General features: G+C 41.3%; 1 protein-coding gene across 1 annotated transcript in view; it reads right to left on the bottom strand.

Annotated features, from left to right (window-relative positions):
- LOC100028992 (solute carrier family 5 member 4) overlaps positions 1-17,946 on the bottom strand; it is a 44,353-nt gene that overhangs the window by 7,564 nt on the left and 18,843 nt on the right. Inside the window, exons 6-9 of the mRNA XM_056821431.1 lie at positions 16,630-16,735; positions 14,442-14,522; positions 8,809-9,029; positions 5,612-5,747 (exon numbers count right to left, since the gene is read on the bottom strand). Of these exons, the coding sequence (XP_056677409.1) occupies positions 5,612-5,747; positions 8,809-9,029; positions 14,442-14,522; positions 16,630-16,735 (544 nt within the window). The remainder of the gene's footprint in view (positions 1-5,611; positions 5,748-8,808; positions 9,030-14,441; positions 14,523-16,629; positions 16,736-17,946) is intronic.

A 17,946-nucleotide genomic window follows, 5' to 3' on the forward strand; every position in this document is an offset into this window, starting at 1 on the left:
GGGGCAGTATCAGAGATGTTGGGGATAAATTTTAAATCCCGAATTCTTAGGCTACATAGGTAGATATGTCTTATGATCTATTTTCTTGTACATGGTTTTTTTTTCACTTTTGTTACTCAGCATCCAACTTCTTTTTAGGGAGATTTCAATGAATTCTCAAAATGGGGAGGCAGTATGATTCAATAGAATAAACATCTGAAGTCAGAGGATATGGAATCAAATCTGACCTCAGATATTATTAGTGTGACCCTAGGCAAGTCACAACTTCTTTCTGCCTTCATTTCTTCAACTGTAAAATGAGGATGATAATAGTACCTACTCCTCTGGTTTCTTGTGAGACTGTAAACCTCAAAATTCCTTAGACTTATAAATGTTGGAAATTTCACCATTGGGATATTTCATACTTGGAAAATTTCTTACTGATAGTCTATTGGAATGGGAACCCCATTGGCATGGGAGGTTCCTTCTCTTCCCTTCTTAAGATTACTTTAGGACAGAAACCCTTTGCTGAACAATGGAAAGGACTTTGACCTATGCTTAAGCATAGAACAGGAATTTCTTTGAGTCTTGATTGATTTTAGAATTGATACAATGGAGATACTTGGAATCAATCTCCACCCTATTCAGTCCTAACAGGATTTAGAAAGGGCTGCAGCCTAGATCAAAGATTTAATCATTTGAAAATATGACCTTCAACAGACATGTGCAAAGCCTCTGGGCGGTCCTGGGTTAAGCTAGAGCCTCCATTGGCACAGGGAAATTGATGAACAGTGATTGGTAGATGGGAGAACTGAGAGGAGGAGTTTGGTCAGGGTGATTGCGGTGGACTCAGAGAAGCTTGCGCACGGAAGGAAGCTGAAGGTGGGGGCCTCTGAAACTGTTTCTCCATTTTGGTCACGTGAGTGATAGGGACTGATCTCTTTTCTTTGCCCCAGCTATCTAAGGGCTTGGGCCTTTTGGCCCAGCCTAAACAGAAGGGGTATTTAAGCCCTATTCCTCTCTCTCTCTCTCTCTCTCTATCTCTAATTCCTTTCTTCCTCCTGTTTGTAATTAAACTCCAAAAAAGGCTGACGGCTGACTTGAGTTTTTCATTTAGGAATTACATAGCTGAATTCCTTGGCGACCTTAAATTAATATATATCAGTCTTTTAAAGTGATTCCCTTGTAACAAGACTCATATGAAATATTTGCGAAGTGTTTACCATGTAGTAGGTACTTAATAAATGCTTCCCCCCTTCCTACTCTGACCATTCATCTATGATCCTATTTTTATTTAATGTTATTTTTTATTTATTTTATTGATTTATTAATTTATTATTAATTTATAATTTATATAAATATATATAAATAAATATAATTTATAATTATATAATTAATTAATAATAATGTTAATTTATGTAACAACTATTATGTAACAACTATGTATATGTATAAACAACAATGTAAATTATGTAACAACTAATGTATAATTGAAAATCTGTTACCCTAAAAAAGAACTACATTTCCCAAGAGCCCACTGACTTCCTATAGACAGAAGATAAAGGGAGTGGGCGTTGAGTCTCTTCCTCCTCTTTGGGCATGATGTAGCATCAGCAGTGATGGTGGTAAGGTGGGGATTTTGAAAATGGCTAACCAGCCATAGGCACATGTTTTTTTTATTTTGTATCCTCTTTATTCCTTGATTTCTAATGATCATTTAATAAACCTCTAAAAATATAATATTTTTATTATTTGAGATCTAATTTTAAATTTTATAGTTATTTAAAATAATAAAACACTGTGAATATTGTTCTCTTACTTTTGCTGATTTTATTCTGCATCAGTTGTTACAAATCCTCCCATTTTTTTTGAATTTCTCAGATTTTTTCATTGCTAACAGTATAGTAACATCCCAGTATATGCCTAAGACTCAGGCCTTTCAATCATTCTTCAATCACTGGGTACTCAATTTGTTTTCAGTTCTTTACTACTACAAAAGTGCCACTATTAATAATTTGTTGGGTTGTGAACCTTTATTTCTGTCATTGGCTTTTTGAGGGAATGTTCTTGGACATGTGACTGCTGAGTCAAAGAATATGGACAGTTAAGTCATTTTTCTTGCATTATTCTAAATTGATACTCAGAAAGGTAGGACCAGTTCACAGCTCTACCAACCGAATGCCTGTTTTCCCATAGCCCTCTAGCATTGATTGTTCCCATTTCTGTAATCTTTGCCAATTTTCATGATTTGGCATAAAAATCTAGAGTTGTAATTTATATTTGTCTTATACTTAGTTATTTAGAGCATGTTTTCAAATGGGCATTTGTAGCTTGAAATAAGAATTTCTCTTGAAAAGCTTTTATTCATATATTTTTATCATTTCTCTATTAGAGAATAGCTCTTGTGTTATATATCTTGGATATGAAACTTTTTTCAGTGATATTTAATACTCACTCAATCCCTAGAACTTCATATCCCACATTCAAGAACCTGCATTCAAACCCAGACCACAACAAAACAGGTTCATGCCATGAATTGAGTAAAATTCCCAGTTTTCAGCTACATGCTGGTTTCAACCTTATCCTTTGCTATGACTGTGTGTACACCTACATCTCCACTCCCCCACTCCTCCTAGAACCTTGAACTCTGGGTTCTGATAGACAAGCTTTTGCCTTCTTGAGTCAAGTCTCCATGCCACTTCCTAGGCTTCTCTATTCCACAAGATTGCCAGCACTCTGGACATCATCCTTATCCCTCTTCCCAATCCCCTAATTTTGATCTCTATCCTTGGTGGGATGGGCTGGGGCATTTGAGATTTTGCTTCATCTTGCTTGGAACCAGGACTCCATGCCACAATACCACCTACATCTATACCCTTGGTATCTATGCTACTCTCCTCCTCACCATTCCCCCTTTATATGTTCACTTCCTCCATTAGAATGTCATCTTCTGTAGGGCAGAGACTTTTTTATGGTTAATATTTGCATCCCCAACATTTGGCATAGTGTCTGGCACATAGGGAAAGCTCTTAAATGTTCTATGAATGTATTTGTATATTGATCTATCTTTGTGTGTGTATATCTGTCTGTCTTTCTATCATCTATCTGTGTCTCTATGTCAATCTGTGCATCTATTTATGTGTCTACATATATATATATATATATTCATACATCTATCTCTCTGTCTGTCTGTCCATCCGTCCATCCATCTATCCATCTATCTATCCATCTATTCATCCATCCATCCATCCATCCATCTATCTATCTATCTATCCATCTATCTATCTATCTATCTATCTATCTATCTATCTATCTATCTATCTATCCATCTATCTATCTTTCTATCTATCTATCTATCTATCTATCTATCTATCTATCTATCTATCATCTATCTATCCATCCATCCTTCCATCCTTCCATCCTTCCATCCATCCTTCCATCCATCCATCCATCCATCCATCCATCCATCTATCTATCTATCTATCTATCTATCTATCTATCTATCTATCTATCTATCTATCTATCTACATATCTACCTACCTATCAACCTATCATCTATCTACTTATCCAACAATCTACAGGGAGATTGCTTTAGACCCTTCAGCTTGGGACTCAGATGGGGGCTGGACAGAAGCTCATGAAGACAGACTATGGGGGAGAAAAGAGGAGACTCCCCTCAATAGTTCTTTCAAAAAGCCCTTGGACTTTACAAGCAAGGGAGAAGAAATGACTCCTTTTCCTTTCTAAATTTTCTTCCCCTGGGTATTAAATCTTGTAAATTATTTTTCCTCTAGGCCACTCCCAATGCTCATTTCAAATTAGTTTAGCGTGTAGATAAAGGACTGAGGAAGACACAATATAATATTTCCTTTCTATTCCTTCTCTCCTCCCCCTTCAGGAATGGCCTTGGGCTCTGTAACCCCCTGGAGACAGTCAGGCCATGAGAGTTCATATTCAGAATTATGACTCTATCTCCCACCACCCCACCCCACCCCCAGCCCAGTCTTACAAATGCATTCCAGTCTATGAATCAGGAAGGCAGCCAGTAACCTGTGGAAGACACAAGTCCCTCTTTTCCTCTGAGGTTGATGGTAACCAAACTAGAAAAACAAAGCTGGAGTTTGTATTCTAGTTCCAGACCATCACAGGGGACTGTATTGCTAGGAGGGAGAATAAAAGAGTCAGGTAAGACTTTGGTGGGGTAGATCTATGGAACTCTGGGACTTCCAATTACTTGGCTGGCTTTTTTCCCATGTGTTTCTAGGTTTGCATTTCCTTATATTATAAGTGTCCCTGGGAATCTCAAACAGTAGAGAATACTGGGACCCGTACAGCTACACAAAGGTCTGGGACAATAATAAAGCTATGCCACATCACCAGAAATGACTGTGTCCTTGATAACATCTTCAAGCACCTCCTTTCTGTGGAGGTAGCACATTTGATAGAATACCAGACCTAGACTCAGGAAGACTTGGGTTCAAATCAGACACTTACTACTAGTTTGATCTTGGACATGTTGCTTAACCACTGTTTGCCTCAGTTTCCTCAACTGTAAAATTCTTTTAAAAATAATAGTACATACATTCCAGAATTCCGAGGATCAAATGAGATAATATTTGTAAAGCCCTTAGTTCAATGCCTGGAACATGTTGTTCGTGTCAATTATGTCTGACTCTTTGTGACCCCATTTGGGGTTTTCTTGGCAGAGATACTGGAGTGGTTGGCCATTTTTTTTCTGTAGCTCCTTTGACAGATGGGAAACTGAGACAAACAGGGGGAAGTGATTTGTCCATGGTCATCCAACTAGCAAGTGCTGAGGTCAGATTTGAACTCAGTTCTTCCTGACTCCAGGTATAGCACTCTGTCCACCACACCATCTAGCTGTCACATGTTTGGCACTTAATAAGTGCAGATTTCCTTCTGTCCCTCCATTCTCTGGAATGAGCTTATGACAAATGTCTTGGGACCCTTGCAGTCAGAGTTCATGGGACCCTTACCACATGATCTTTAATCAGCTTCAGAAAACTCAATTATGTTCCTGAAGTTTTCCTTACTAAAACAGGGAAGTAGCAAGTTTAGAGACATGAGAGCAGAAGTTACAGGAGTTTTCTGGTCAACTCATCATGAAATAGAAAATTAAAATTAAATGGACCCAATGGTCCCATTCCATGGGTGTTACCAGTAATCAAGGTTCCATCACCACCTGAGAGTACCATAAAAATCATAGAATGGCAGGTCTAGAAAGGACTCTGGAAGGGCATTGGAGGCCACTTGGTCCTTATGCCTTCCTTTCATTGTTGAGGAAGCTCAGGCCAGAAATGAGAAGGACTTACTAGGTAGAAAGTGACAGTGACGTTATTGTAGTGTCAAACTTAGACCCAAACTTGAGGCTCACTGACTCCAGATTGAATGCTCTTTTCCTGTACCTTATCCCTTTCAAAATGCAAGTTTCACTGAATGTAATCCATACTTCAAAATGAGATCTTGAAGGGAAAGGGATTTACAGAGAACCGAAGATCTCTAACATTCTTTACTGACCAACTGAAGTATTCTACAAGGTAGACAAGATAGGTTGCCACCACTTGAACCATCACAGTGGTCCCTAGAGCCTGAGGGTGAGTAGGGGACTTACCTGGGTACAGAATGCGGCTGATCATCCCAGGCATCACCATGAGGAAGAGGGTGAGCAGCTTCAGGTAGCCACACATGATGCAGCCAGCCTTCACATGGGACAGGTTCTTCCCTGAGAGGCAGCGCTGCACGATCACCTGCCAGGGAAGCAGAAAGGGTGGACTGGGTCAGGCCCCAGGGCTCCCTTACTCAAGTTAGAAGGTTCCCTTTCTCTTGGCCTCATTCTCATCTGAAGCAATAGATGGAAGTTCTAGGTAGGTGACCTTCAGCTCAGGAAAGGAAAAACATTCTAGAGTTAGAGCTGTCCAACCCTGGAATGGGCAACCTAGTAGGTAGGTTCCCAACTGCAGGAGATATTCAATCAAAGCTGTTGATAATGTTATAGGCAGGTATTTGGATACATGGGTCTTCACACTGTATTTCTACTCTCCAATGGGAGACAGAGCCAAGAAAGTATGATTTTTCTGATTGTGCCCTGCTAGACCTAAGCCTTGGATCATTCCCACTATTACCTCCTACTTATATGCTGTTGGGGAAAGTGCAGAAAATCCTGAAACCATTCTGACTAGTCCCACTGGGTCAAGGAAGTTTTATCCCCTCTCCCTCCTGAGTAGCCTGTCCATCAAACATTCCTGAGATAGCACAGTTGGTGGTCAATAAAGGTGAAGGTTTGGAGAGAATCTGGGAAGAACAGAGAAGAAAACAGAGGAGGTAGGCGAGGGGGGAAAGAGGAAAGAGACTGGCAGGTTAGGGGCCACACAGTCAGATTACTTAGGAATGGTTGTCTACCCTCCCTAATAAACTTTATAAAATACATATATGGATAGAAACATTATTTTCAATTCTTAGACCACTACACATAAACTCAACTGGGCCCTCACTGCTGCCCAGCAATTCTGTTTTACCTACTTTTATTAACTCACTCTCCCACTCTCCACAACAGCTCTTACAGCCCTTTTTTGATACCTCCTTAAATCTCCCATATCTCCCCCTGCCTCCACCCTCTCAACTGAGAACCTTCAGAACCTCATATTTTACTGCCCCCCCAATTAAATCCACTCACCATGAGCTCCTTCTTCCTCATCTATCATTCTGGTATCTTCTGCCACTGTCTCCTCCTTCACCCCGTCTCAAAAAATGAAATGGTCTTACTCCTTACCAAGGCTAACCTCTACCTGCTCAAGTGACCCAACTTCATCCCATCTCCTTCAACCTATTGCTCCCTCTTTTTGTCATCTCTACTCCTTCATTTATCTTCAATCTCTTCTATCTCTCTCCTGACTTATTTCCTACTTCTTACAAACATGCCCAGGTCTCCGCTATCCTGAAACATTCCCCATCCCCACTTTATCTTATCATTGTTGTTAAGGACAACACTCTCCTCTCAGTCCCTCAGGGTCACAACTTCAGACTTTTCTTGACTCCTCACCATCTCACCCCTCATATCCAAGCTGGTGCCAAGATCTGTCGTTTCACCTTTGAGACATTTCTTGAATATGTCCCCTTCTTGCTTCTTACACTGACCCCCACTCTGGAGCAGACCCTCATCATCTATCTGGACTATTGAAGTATTCTGCTGGGGGAGGGGTCTGCCTGCCTCAAGTCTCTCCCCACTTTAGACAACCCTTCAGTCACCAAAGTTATTTTTCTAAAGCTTAACTCCAATCATGTCATATTTAATAAACTCTAGTGGCTTCCTATCACTTCCTTGAGGAAGGGAATTTTTTTTGCCTCTCTTTGTATGTTTAGCATAGTTCCTGGCACATAGTAGGTGCTTAATAAATGTTTAATGACTAATTGGTTCTGGAGTCAGAGAATATGGATTCATATCTCATATCTGACACTTATTCCATGTGTGACCTCACCTCAGTTTCCTCATCTAGAAAATGAAGGGCTCTATGACCTGTGTAATCCTCTGAGCTTTGCTGCTGATAGGTAGATATAATAAAGGGCAACATCTGGGCCCAACTGATGGGGAAAGGGGAGAGAAGAGAGAATAATGATCTTGTCTTTCAAGAGCTTTTGTGTAAGAAAAAAAAACCTGATTCAAGGCAGGGAAGGGAAATTAGACAATAAATTTGGCGAACACAAAGAGTATTGTCAAAAATATAAATAGATTAGAGAAGGTTTTAGATGAATGAATGTGCAACTAACACACACAAGCAGATTGAAGCAAGCTAGGGATGCTTGGGGACATATTCCTAATCTCATTAGGTTAACATCATGAAGGACAACCATGAAATCCTCACAAACCAACCCTTTCTTGCTTCTAATCAGGGAGAAACTTCAGTGCTGAATGGGTTTGACTCTGGGTAATTTTAGCCATGAGCCTGTGGCAATTTTTTGTTAAGAAGCCTTAGTTGTGTGACTTTGGGAAAGTCCTTTCCCATAATCTAGACCTGTTTTCCCCTCTGCAATATGAAGAGGATCTCAGAGGTTTCATTTATCTCTAAATGCATGATCCTATGAGATCTGAGCTGTAATTGAATACACAATGAGTGTGTATGGGTTTGGGGAGAGTTAGGAAAAAGAGAAAGAAGGGATGTGTATATGTAGACATGTGTATGTGTAAGATAAGGAGGAAGAAAGAGGAAAGGGAGGGAAAAGGACAGAGGAGAATGGGGAGGGAAGGAGGAAGAAGAGAAGAAAGAGAATGAAAAAGAGGAAGGGAGAAAGGAAAGATTGAGGGAGAGAGGAAGGTGAAAGTGAGGAAGGATGAGAGAGAGGGGGAAAGAGAAATAAGAAGAGAGGAAGAGGAGAGACTGAGGAAGTAAGTAATAGATCTTGGAAAATTGGAATTTTATGGAGATTGGTCTGTTTCCTAGAAATTGTTGTCTTTTGTTTTCAAAGAGATCCAATGGGGTGATGTTTTGACTTGTGTGTGTGTGTGTGTGTGTGTGTGTGTGTGTGTGTGTGTGTGTGTGTGTATTTAAATGAGACAGAGTTGTACAGAAGTATTTACAAAAGAATTTTACCTCTTAGAGAGTAGCTACCAGAAGAGGGTCAGGAAAGACTTTGAACAGAGTTTGGTTAAGTCACTTAGCCATTTCAGATCTCAGTTTCCCTATCTGTAGGAAGAAGATGGACTAGATGAACTCTAAGGCTCCTTCTAGCTCTAGATTTAGGATCTCAACCTTTCTATTAAAAAGAGAAAAGTTAAGTGGTCCTTGGGCCACTCTTCTCTTATGGTCTTCTCACCTGGTCTGTGCACCAGTACCAAACAGAAACTAGGTTCATTCCAATGACAATTCCTGGCCATGGGAGTTCACCAGTGATGGGATCCTGGAAGAGATGGAAGGAGTCTTCTTTGGGCATGTAGCATTCTGGGTTCAGAGTTACATTTTTGTCTGTGATGACAGATGGGATGGCTTTCATGTACTTCTCAGTGAAGGCCTCGTACCCTCCCACTTCAGCAAAAGCTAAAAAACATCAAGAAAAAAGTTAGCTCTGAATCTCCAATGGGAGCCAAGAAGTCACATCAGGTGAGGCTGTCCTTAGTCCATGATAAATATGTCCATGTGAATGAATGCCATTCACATCCATAGTGTCCCAAATAGATTGTCCTTCCCGCTCCTCCCCCTGGCAAGAGGCTTTATTGTGCCCCCCATCATCCTCTTTCCAACCTCAAATTCTCTTGTATCATGCTCATCTATGGATATGTTAGGTTACAGGAGAACATAAGTTTTCCAAGGGCAAAGATGGCTTCCTTTCTTTCTTTGTATCCCTAGTGCCTATTATGGTCCCTGATATGGGATCACAACAGTCCTTCCCTGTGATCTTCCTCTAATGTCTCCTTGTTAAGTGGAGGTCTCCCAAGACTCTCAAGGATGGTAACAGCTGAGTGCAAGGTCAGAAAGGTTCTGATCAATTAGAAAGTCTTTGAGTGTTGGCTCAGTGATGGACAACGTGTGTTTGCCTTGAGAGGACTGAGTTTAGAGAGACTCATCTCTAATTCTGCTGGATGGTCATTTTTTTCCTTGCTCTAAGAACTACAAACTGAAGGGGTTATGATCTGTACTGGTATAGGGAGAGGGGGAAAGAAGACTCCACCAATGAAATTGTATATCTTTGAAGTACTGGCTAGTCCCAGCATTGCATTCTTGTTTGTTCTTGAGTTAATTGGTGCTTCTCATCACACTAATCCAGTACTTAGTACAATGCCCAACACATAGTAGGTGTTTAAAAATTTATTGACTGGTTGAATGATAAAGGTTCAAGAAGAAAGTTTCCTCATAGGTCACTGCCCTGTTATTGACACTTTGTTGTCACAAGTTCCTCAGGAACAACAAGCCCCAACGACATGATGAAGTCCCACAATAGGGTTCTTACTCACCCAGAAAGCACAGGAAATGTAAGAATTAAACTTAAGAGACTGTTCCTTTGAATAATAATTTTATTAAATCAAAAGTAGTAGGAGGAAAAGAGGGAAAAATAGGAGAGAGAAATAAAAGGTAATTATCTGGCTAATATGTGACCGCCATTTTGCTTCTTGCTACACTCACCAAGGGTTCAGTCAGCATCATCAACAAGCATGCCAAAACCCCACTTTCTCCCCACCTCACCTTTATAAAGTCTTTTCTCCACTCACTAATGTTCACATGTCACATCTCAGGAGCCAACCATAGTTTTCTAATTTGCCTGGAATGCCCAAGAGCCAGTGCCTGGGAAATTGCTTTGCTGTCTCATGATATTCTTGGCTGCCTTGCTCCATTTTTCTGGTTCTTGTTCTGCCCTCGTGACTAAATTTATCCAATGATTTGCCTTACACAGTCTTCACTTCCAGCTTGAGTTCAAACTAATGCCAGGTACCCATAGTCAAAAAGGGGGAAAAGATAAATTCCCTTTTCACAATAATTAGACAATGTCCTAAACAATTTTCTGAACTCTTTGACTCTGGGCAGGGCATATGTAATTCACAATTAGTCATTCATAGAAGTACTCCAATTACCCATCAAGATAGCAACCACTCTAAACTGAAATGGAAATCTACTTCCCCAAGGACTAGGCTTCTTCATTTTTGTTTCTGAATTCCCAGGGACTAGAATAGTGTCAGGCACATGGTACGTACACACATTTTCCCTGGACTCACATGTGAAACCTTTCCAGTTCAATGGCATTGGAAAGAGTTTGCTTCTCTGGCAGAACCTTTAGGGATTAAGAATCACCTCCATATAATGATAAACCCTCATTGGAGGAAACTCACATGCCAGGAGAATCAAGGTTGGATTCTCCAGAGCTGCAGAAGGGGAATCTTTTTTCTGCATCATATGACCAAAAAGATAGAGGGACTAGATATTTTCTCCAATTGGCACAACCATTCATATCTTTCCAAAATGGGACTTGTGTGCAAAAGATAAAGTAACTCCCACTGTCTCCATTTTCAAGGCATCAGGAATCTATACAAGGAAAAAACCTAACTGATAAGGTTAATATCTACTCCCCTACCATCTTCACCCAGTACTCTGTCCTTCACCACCCACCAGGCAGCAAGGCTGTACAAGCCCATTCATAGGCTTGCAACAGAACTCAACTCTATACTCAAACATCCTTCTTCTTGCAATGCCAAGGAGAGTCAAACTGAAGAAATGTAATCAGCATGTAATGATAGCAAGAGGGATCAAGGCAGTATCCAGAAAAAGTGCCACAACCAGAGAACAGGGCACCATCTGTGTGTGTGTGTGTGTGTGTGTGTGTGTGTGTGTGTGTGTGTTTTGAGGTAGGGAGGATGTGTAGAGGTCGACTGAACTTGAGGGAAAGTGCAAAGTATACAGAAGGGGTAAATTTTGTCTTCCCAGAAGACACTTGAGGCAAAGATTAGTGAACCATGAAATACCCAGTGTGGGAAGAGGCTGAGATATCTTTGAGGGCTGGCCTCCAGAGAAACTGCCATCAAAGGGAAGGGAAGTGATAGGAGAAAATAAAGAAAAAAATAGAAATCACTGAAGATCTCAGGAAGAAGAAAACTCAAGGGAAGACCTTGAGTAGAAGCAGATCAATCAACAGGGCAAGTATTAATAATAAAAGGGAAAGTTATTTCCAAGTCATGAAAAGACATTCTGGTATCTTTGAATACATATAGGGATATGGGAAAATGAGTCAACATCTGGTTAGTCAGAGAACTCTAAAGATTTCAATGAAAGCATGGAATCTGTGAAGATTGGATTTAGCTATCTCCTAATTGTAACAGTGAAGATACTTAGCTCTTCCTTTATTGTGAAGATTAAATTGTAATTCCCAATCTATTTTTAGATGTTAATCCCCAAAAGGTGATAACTCAGTATTTTAAGTAGATCTATCCATTTTAATTACAAAAAGGTGTTAAGTAACTACAAAAGGTGAATTAACAAAAAAAGGTGTTAAGTAACCCAAAAAAGGTATAATCTAACCAAAGAAGGTGTGAACTAAAGAGTGGGCAGACCTGGAGAAAAGTGTCTGCTGTGATTGGTAGACATGAAATTTAGGGGAGGTGACACAAGAGAAAAAAGATCTTTAAGAAGAGGACCAGAGGCCAGAAGAAGATATATTCTATTCGAGGAGATTGAAGAGCTCTCTGATTCAGAGGAGAGACTGGAAGACAGACACTTGAGGAGCGACCAGAAGACAGACCCAGACTTCTTTCCATTTAGAGGGTCACCATTGGTGAGTGAAAGGCTGACTTAGTGACCCTGTAAACCTCCAAGAAAGGCTCATCATCTTGAAACTCTTTTCCCTGATTAGGATCTTAGTATTTCTACTTGACTCAGAGGAAGCTCGGGGTTTCTTCTCTCTCTCATTCCTTAATATCTTCCCTCTATTGTAAATAAAATTACCATAAATTCCATTTACTTTAGTAATTCATTTTGGGATTTAGAAATTAAATCACTGGCAACCACCTATATAAATATTCAGAGTCCAACCAAAAATAAATTTTTACAAATCACAGCAGGTTGTTCCTGAATAGTTTAAGAGAGAAATTGTAAGAGGAGTATCCTTCAAGTGCTATAATCTTTCTAAATTGCACTGCAAAAATAACCAACACTCACTGGTGAAATATACTGGGTAAACTCAGTGAAATGAGGACAGATGAGAATGGCTATGATAACCAACAACATGTGGAACCCATCTGCTAGTTCTTCTAAGTCCCTGCCCTGAGATTGATGGGTTGACATCCCTCTCCTGAGTGGAACTTCTCTGCTGCCTGCCTTGACTCCAGAACACTTATGAATATTATTTGTCACCTTAGGGTCATTTCTGTCTCTGTTCTAGCTAGTTGCACCTACAGGAGGAAGGCGAGCATGGTGTGCAACTGGTAGTGCTGACCACTCTCTCTTTAATAAGGCAGAGAAGTGTGTGACAAACTGTAGGTTGATTTTCTTCAAAATGTTAGAGCTAAAACTGTCATGATTGCTGAATAGTGCTGCTGTGCCACATATTAAAATATAGTGCTTTCTACTGCCATCTATAGCTTGAGAAAGGAGAAACTTCTCTGGAATGCTTGGGTATGCTCTTTTCTTTCCTCTCTTGTTCAACAAGGAGAAAGACAAGCTTTGCCTCTGTTTCATTGTGAACTAATCTTTGCCTTGAGATAAAGCTTGGAGTTGATTGGATGAAGCAGCATCTCCTCCTATTTAAAGATCTAAAGAGTTTGGCAGTCTTGAGGCTTAAGTGTGTAACACTTTTTCTCAGAGCCTTGGTAAGGGAGGCTATGAGTGAAAAGAGCTTGTTATTGCTTCACCAGCTTCGGAGCAGGAGATGAACAGCTTTCCCCATCAAGAGAGTGATAAGAATAAGAAAGGGAAGCTAGAAATTCTGGTGTGTATTGTTCCTGAATGAACCAAAGACATCAAAATCTACTGTCTAGAATGATGATTTGCCCCCAGCACATGAGTTTCTCACTCCTGGATATACACATTAAGTTTCTTTAAGTGTGTGCCTATTCTTCTATATGGAGAATGGTATGTATTGGCAAGAAAGTATGAGTCAGGTTCATTAATGGATGTTTGCCTTCTCTTGATTTGAAGTTATGATTATTTCCACTTTTGCCTTCTGTCGAGTAAATATTAGGATTATTATTGCACAAGCCTTATTTAATAACTATGTTTAAAAATTAATGGTATGATGGTAATTAATTTTGTGTTAATAAGAAGTGTACCAGGTGGTGCTTAGGAGCTATGTAGTATATAGTAGGAGTGTGTACATACACACACACACACACACACACACACACACACACACACACAAACACTACTGTTATCCCTAGGGTAGAAATAGAAAGAGAGAAGGAGGGAGAGACAGATGGACAGACAGAAAGAGACCAGAAACACAGAGAGACAGGCTTACCATAGCTCTGGGAATACTACCCTGATGGACTGAAGTAGATGCAGGTGGAGAAAGCAATCTAGCACAGGAAGAAGAGAAAGCCTGGAACAGTTGGGACCTGAGATCACATATGGACCACAGCCTTATCACAGATGTAGAACTGACAGGAAGCTCAGAGGTTATCTAGTCCACTCCGCCCATGTTACAGGTACAGACACTGAGGCAAAGAGAGTAGAAGTGACTTGGTCAGGAGCACAGAGTTAATTCCCAAAGCTGGGACCATTATCCAGGTCATCTTGAATCCAGGGCCAGTGTCCTCTCTGCTTCCCATAATAAAGTGATCTCTTCTTGTCCTCCATGACTAAAACCACAGCTTTCCAGAAAGCAGGAATAGAAACTCCAGAGGAAATGGACAGACAGACAGAGCCTGGACCAATCTCCCTGGCTTCTGGGTCTTACCCAAATCCTCCCACTGTCTCAGGTCCACCCTCTATTTCCCAGGGAGGTCTCGTTCCTGATATGGCCATACCTACCATAGCCAGTGAGGATGAAAGAACCAACCAGCATAATGACTGTCTGCAGGGTGTCAGTGTAAATCACAGAGGCCAGACCACCTGCCAAGGACAAGGAAGGAAATGAGGACATTCGGATTTCAGGGGAAGGAAAACAGTACAGTGACAATAGAAACCACTGCTTCTTTGATGTTTCATCTGCTTCCTCCCAATCCTCCCTGGGGATCCTTGGACTCCTGGCTCCTTGCCATGACTTTGGCTCATCTGCTTGGAGAGTTCTTTGTTCCCTGTGACCATTTGGTTCTCCTCCTCTCACCCACCTAATCCCTGACCCAATACTCTGCCATAATGGCCAGTAATCATGTATGATCTAGTAGAGTAGATGTAGCAATGACCATGGAGCCTAGAGAGACTTGTGCTCAAATCCTACCTCTGGCCCTTACCAGCTCTGTAAGACAGGGCAAGTCCCTTAAGCTTTCTCATTCTCTATCTCCTCATGTATAAAAATGAAGATAATAACACCATTATCCAGGGGAAAGAAGGAAGGAATTGGAGTTCAAGGACTTGGGTTTGAATTTATGCTCTGCCAGATTAATCAATCAATTCATCAATAGGTATTTATTAAGCACCCACTCTGTGCTAGCTACTCACCTGTATGGTCTTGGACAGATAAATTCACCTCTAGGCTTTTGTTTCCTCCCTTGTAAAACGAGGGAGTTAGAACCCAGAACCTCTAAGGGTCCTTCTGAATGTCCAAATCTCTGGTCCTCCCTGTCATGCCCAACATCCCCAGGGTTGTTGGGAACTCAGGAAAATTCTAAAGCCTTATGGAACTGGCAGTTCTTTGTATCCATAAGATTTAGAACTTCAAGGGGTCATCTGGTCCAAACCACTTATTTTATAGAGGAAGAAACTAAGACTCAGAAAAGGGCATTGACATCTTTAAAGTCACCCATTAGAGGAGCTACGACTTGGAATAAAGTCTCCTAAGTCCATTCATCTGCTCTCTGCATGATGCTCCATTGCCTGCAACGTGTATCCAACAGGGTTGACCCTGATGTTCATAGGGGACTTCTGGGTTCTCTTGAGTGGTCATTCACTCGCTGCCTTGGACTTTACCTATCTGACTTCTCCCACCATTCCTCTATAGACTTGATCCCTTCTCCTTAAACCCACAGATGCCCAAGTCCAGCAAACTAGATCCTGGGGGCACATTCTTTCTGTCTGGGCAGATGTGGAATAAATGGATGTTGTCCCAGCACAGATGCACAGGACTGAGACTGGATCATCTCAGAAATTCATTCCAGCTCAATAGCCATTGTTTCACAAATGAGGAAACTGAGGCCTAGAAAAGGAATACAATTTACCCAACATTTCACAGAATCAGAACCAGATCTGAACCCAGGCCTCAAGTCATATTTCACTAAACCAGACACCTTTCTCATCATCTTAGTAATAAAAGCACAAAATCTCAGAACCACAAGAGTCCTCATTCATCATTGAATCTGACCCATGCCCCCAAAGAAAACTCACTCTAACATCCCTGACAAGTGATTATCCAGTCTGCTGGGTGGTCTCCAGTGATGGGGAACTCATTACCTCTGGAGGCAGCCTGTTCTGCTTTGGGGCACCTGTCACAAGTAGGAAGTTCTGCCTTCTACTCAGCCCAAGTTTGCCTCCTTACAATGTCTGCTCTTTGCTTTGGGCTCTGCCTTATGGGGCAAAAATAAATCTAATCCCTATCCTCCATGTTGCTCTTTAGTCATTGCAGTCATTTATGATTCTTCATAACCTCATTTGGGATTTTCTTGGCAAAGAAAGTGGAATGGTTTTCCATTTCCTTCTCCAGCTCATTTTACTGATGAAAAAAACTAAGGCAAATAGGGTTAAGTGATTTGCCCAGGGTCATGTAGCTAGTAAGTGTCTGAGGCTGGATTTGAACTCAGGAAGAGTCTTCTTGATTCTAGGACTGAAGCCCTGTCCACTACCCACCTGACTGCCCCCACGACACCTTCGGAATGCTTGCAGTTTGAGATCGTGAGTCTCTAAAGTCTCTTTCCTCTAGGCTAACCAGTCCAGTGCAGTCAGCATAGCCTCATAAAAGATACTGTCTTGCTTTTCCAAATCAGTCTTGAGGAGTCCAGTGGGGCCAGAGGGCAGGGAATCAGATAGAGAGCACCCTGCAGAGGCCAAAGCCTAAAGAACTCACCTGCAACAGTAAAGATCCCCGTGATGACCAGTAGGATAAAGATGGCCAGGTAAAGGTCCAGCCCGAGGGCCAGCTTGATAAATATGGCTCCTGAGAACATGTCTGCCTGAGAATGGGAGAAAATGTCAGCAGACTATCTTTGACAGTTGCATTGCCCCACGCCAAATTATAATTTGGTGCCATGTACTGGGTCAGTCTCAGAGAATTCTGGGTCGCTTCCTTGATGTGATGGGGTGTCAGAAGAAGGACTGAGAGATTTCTTGAATGTTAGCACTAGGAGGGTCCCCAGAGGTCACCTAGTCCCAACTCCTCCTCTAAGAGAGGAGGAAAGGGAATCGCCCAGAAATTAAGTGGTGTGCAAAAGTCATCAAGCTAAGAAAGCTCAAAGATGTGCCATCTGCTTCTGTATCTCCCATTCTTTCCCTGACATCCTAGTAGCCAATGAGACTTGGAATTTTTGTTGTTCAACAATTTTTAGGTGGGCCAACTCTTCATGACCCAATTTGGGATTTTCTTGGCAGAGATACTGAGGTGGTTCACCATTTCCTTCTCCAGCTCATTTAATAGAAGAGGAAACTGAGGTAAACAGGGTTAAGTGACTTGCCCAGGGTCACATAGCTAGTAAGAGTCTGAGACTAGATTTGAACTCAGGAAGATGAATTTTCCTGACTCCAGGCCTGGTGCTCTGTGTACTATGGTGCCCCCTAGATGCCCCAGACCTAAGATCACTCTGTTCTAAATAGGGAGCTGCATTGGCCAGGAAACCTATGGCTGCCTTCCTTATGGCCTCTCCACACAGGAGATAAATGTGCCAAGAAGTAGAGGGTCCAATCTCTACCCAGAGACCCTGAATATAGAGCTATGATACACTAAGAAATAGGGTACCATGGTGGAGAGAGCTGGGAAGCCCTGGATTCAAGTCTTGTCTCTATCACACATTGGCTAAATGTGTTAAACCACTTAATTTCTTAGTGCTTCCAGGTAAGTCTTTAAGATTCCAGATGACAGATGAGTTAAATTAATGGAAGGAGTAGAGATCTCATTCGCTCATACCCCCCAAAGAAAGAGATAGGAAATGTCTAAGCAGATGTTATTTAAGGACAGTCTGAAGGTCTTATCAATAAGTGAAAAACACTAGTAAATGTTTGAGTCCATATTTGAACCCAGGAAAATGAGTCATCCAGCCTCCAGTTCAGTAGCTCTGCATATGATGTCACCACCTAGTGGTCCATCAAAATGACCATCAGCTGCTGAAATATGTTTAAGAGTTCTCTCTGTCCTAGAAGATAACATTTCCCACTTCCATTGCCAAGTTCT

This window comes from Monodelphis domestica, chromosome 3 (genome assembly GCF_027887165.1).
Source record: "Monodelphis domestica isolate mMonDom1 chromosome 3, mMonDom1.pri, whole genome shotgun sequence".
In the NCBI taxonomy this organism is placed as follows: Eukaryota; Metazoa; Chordata; class Mammalia; order Didelphimorphia; family Didelphidae; genus Monodelphis; species Monodelphis domestica.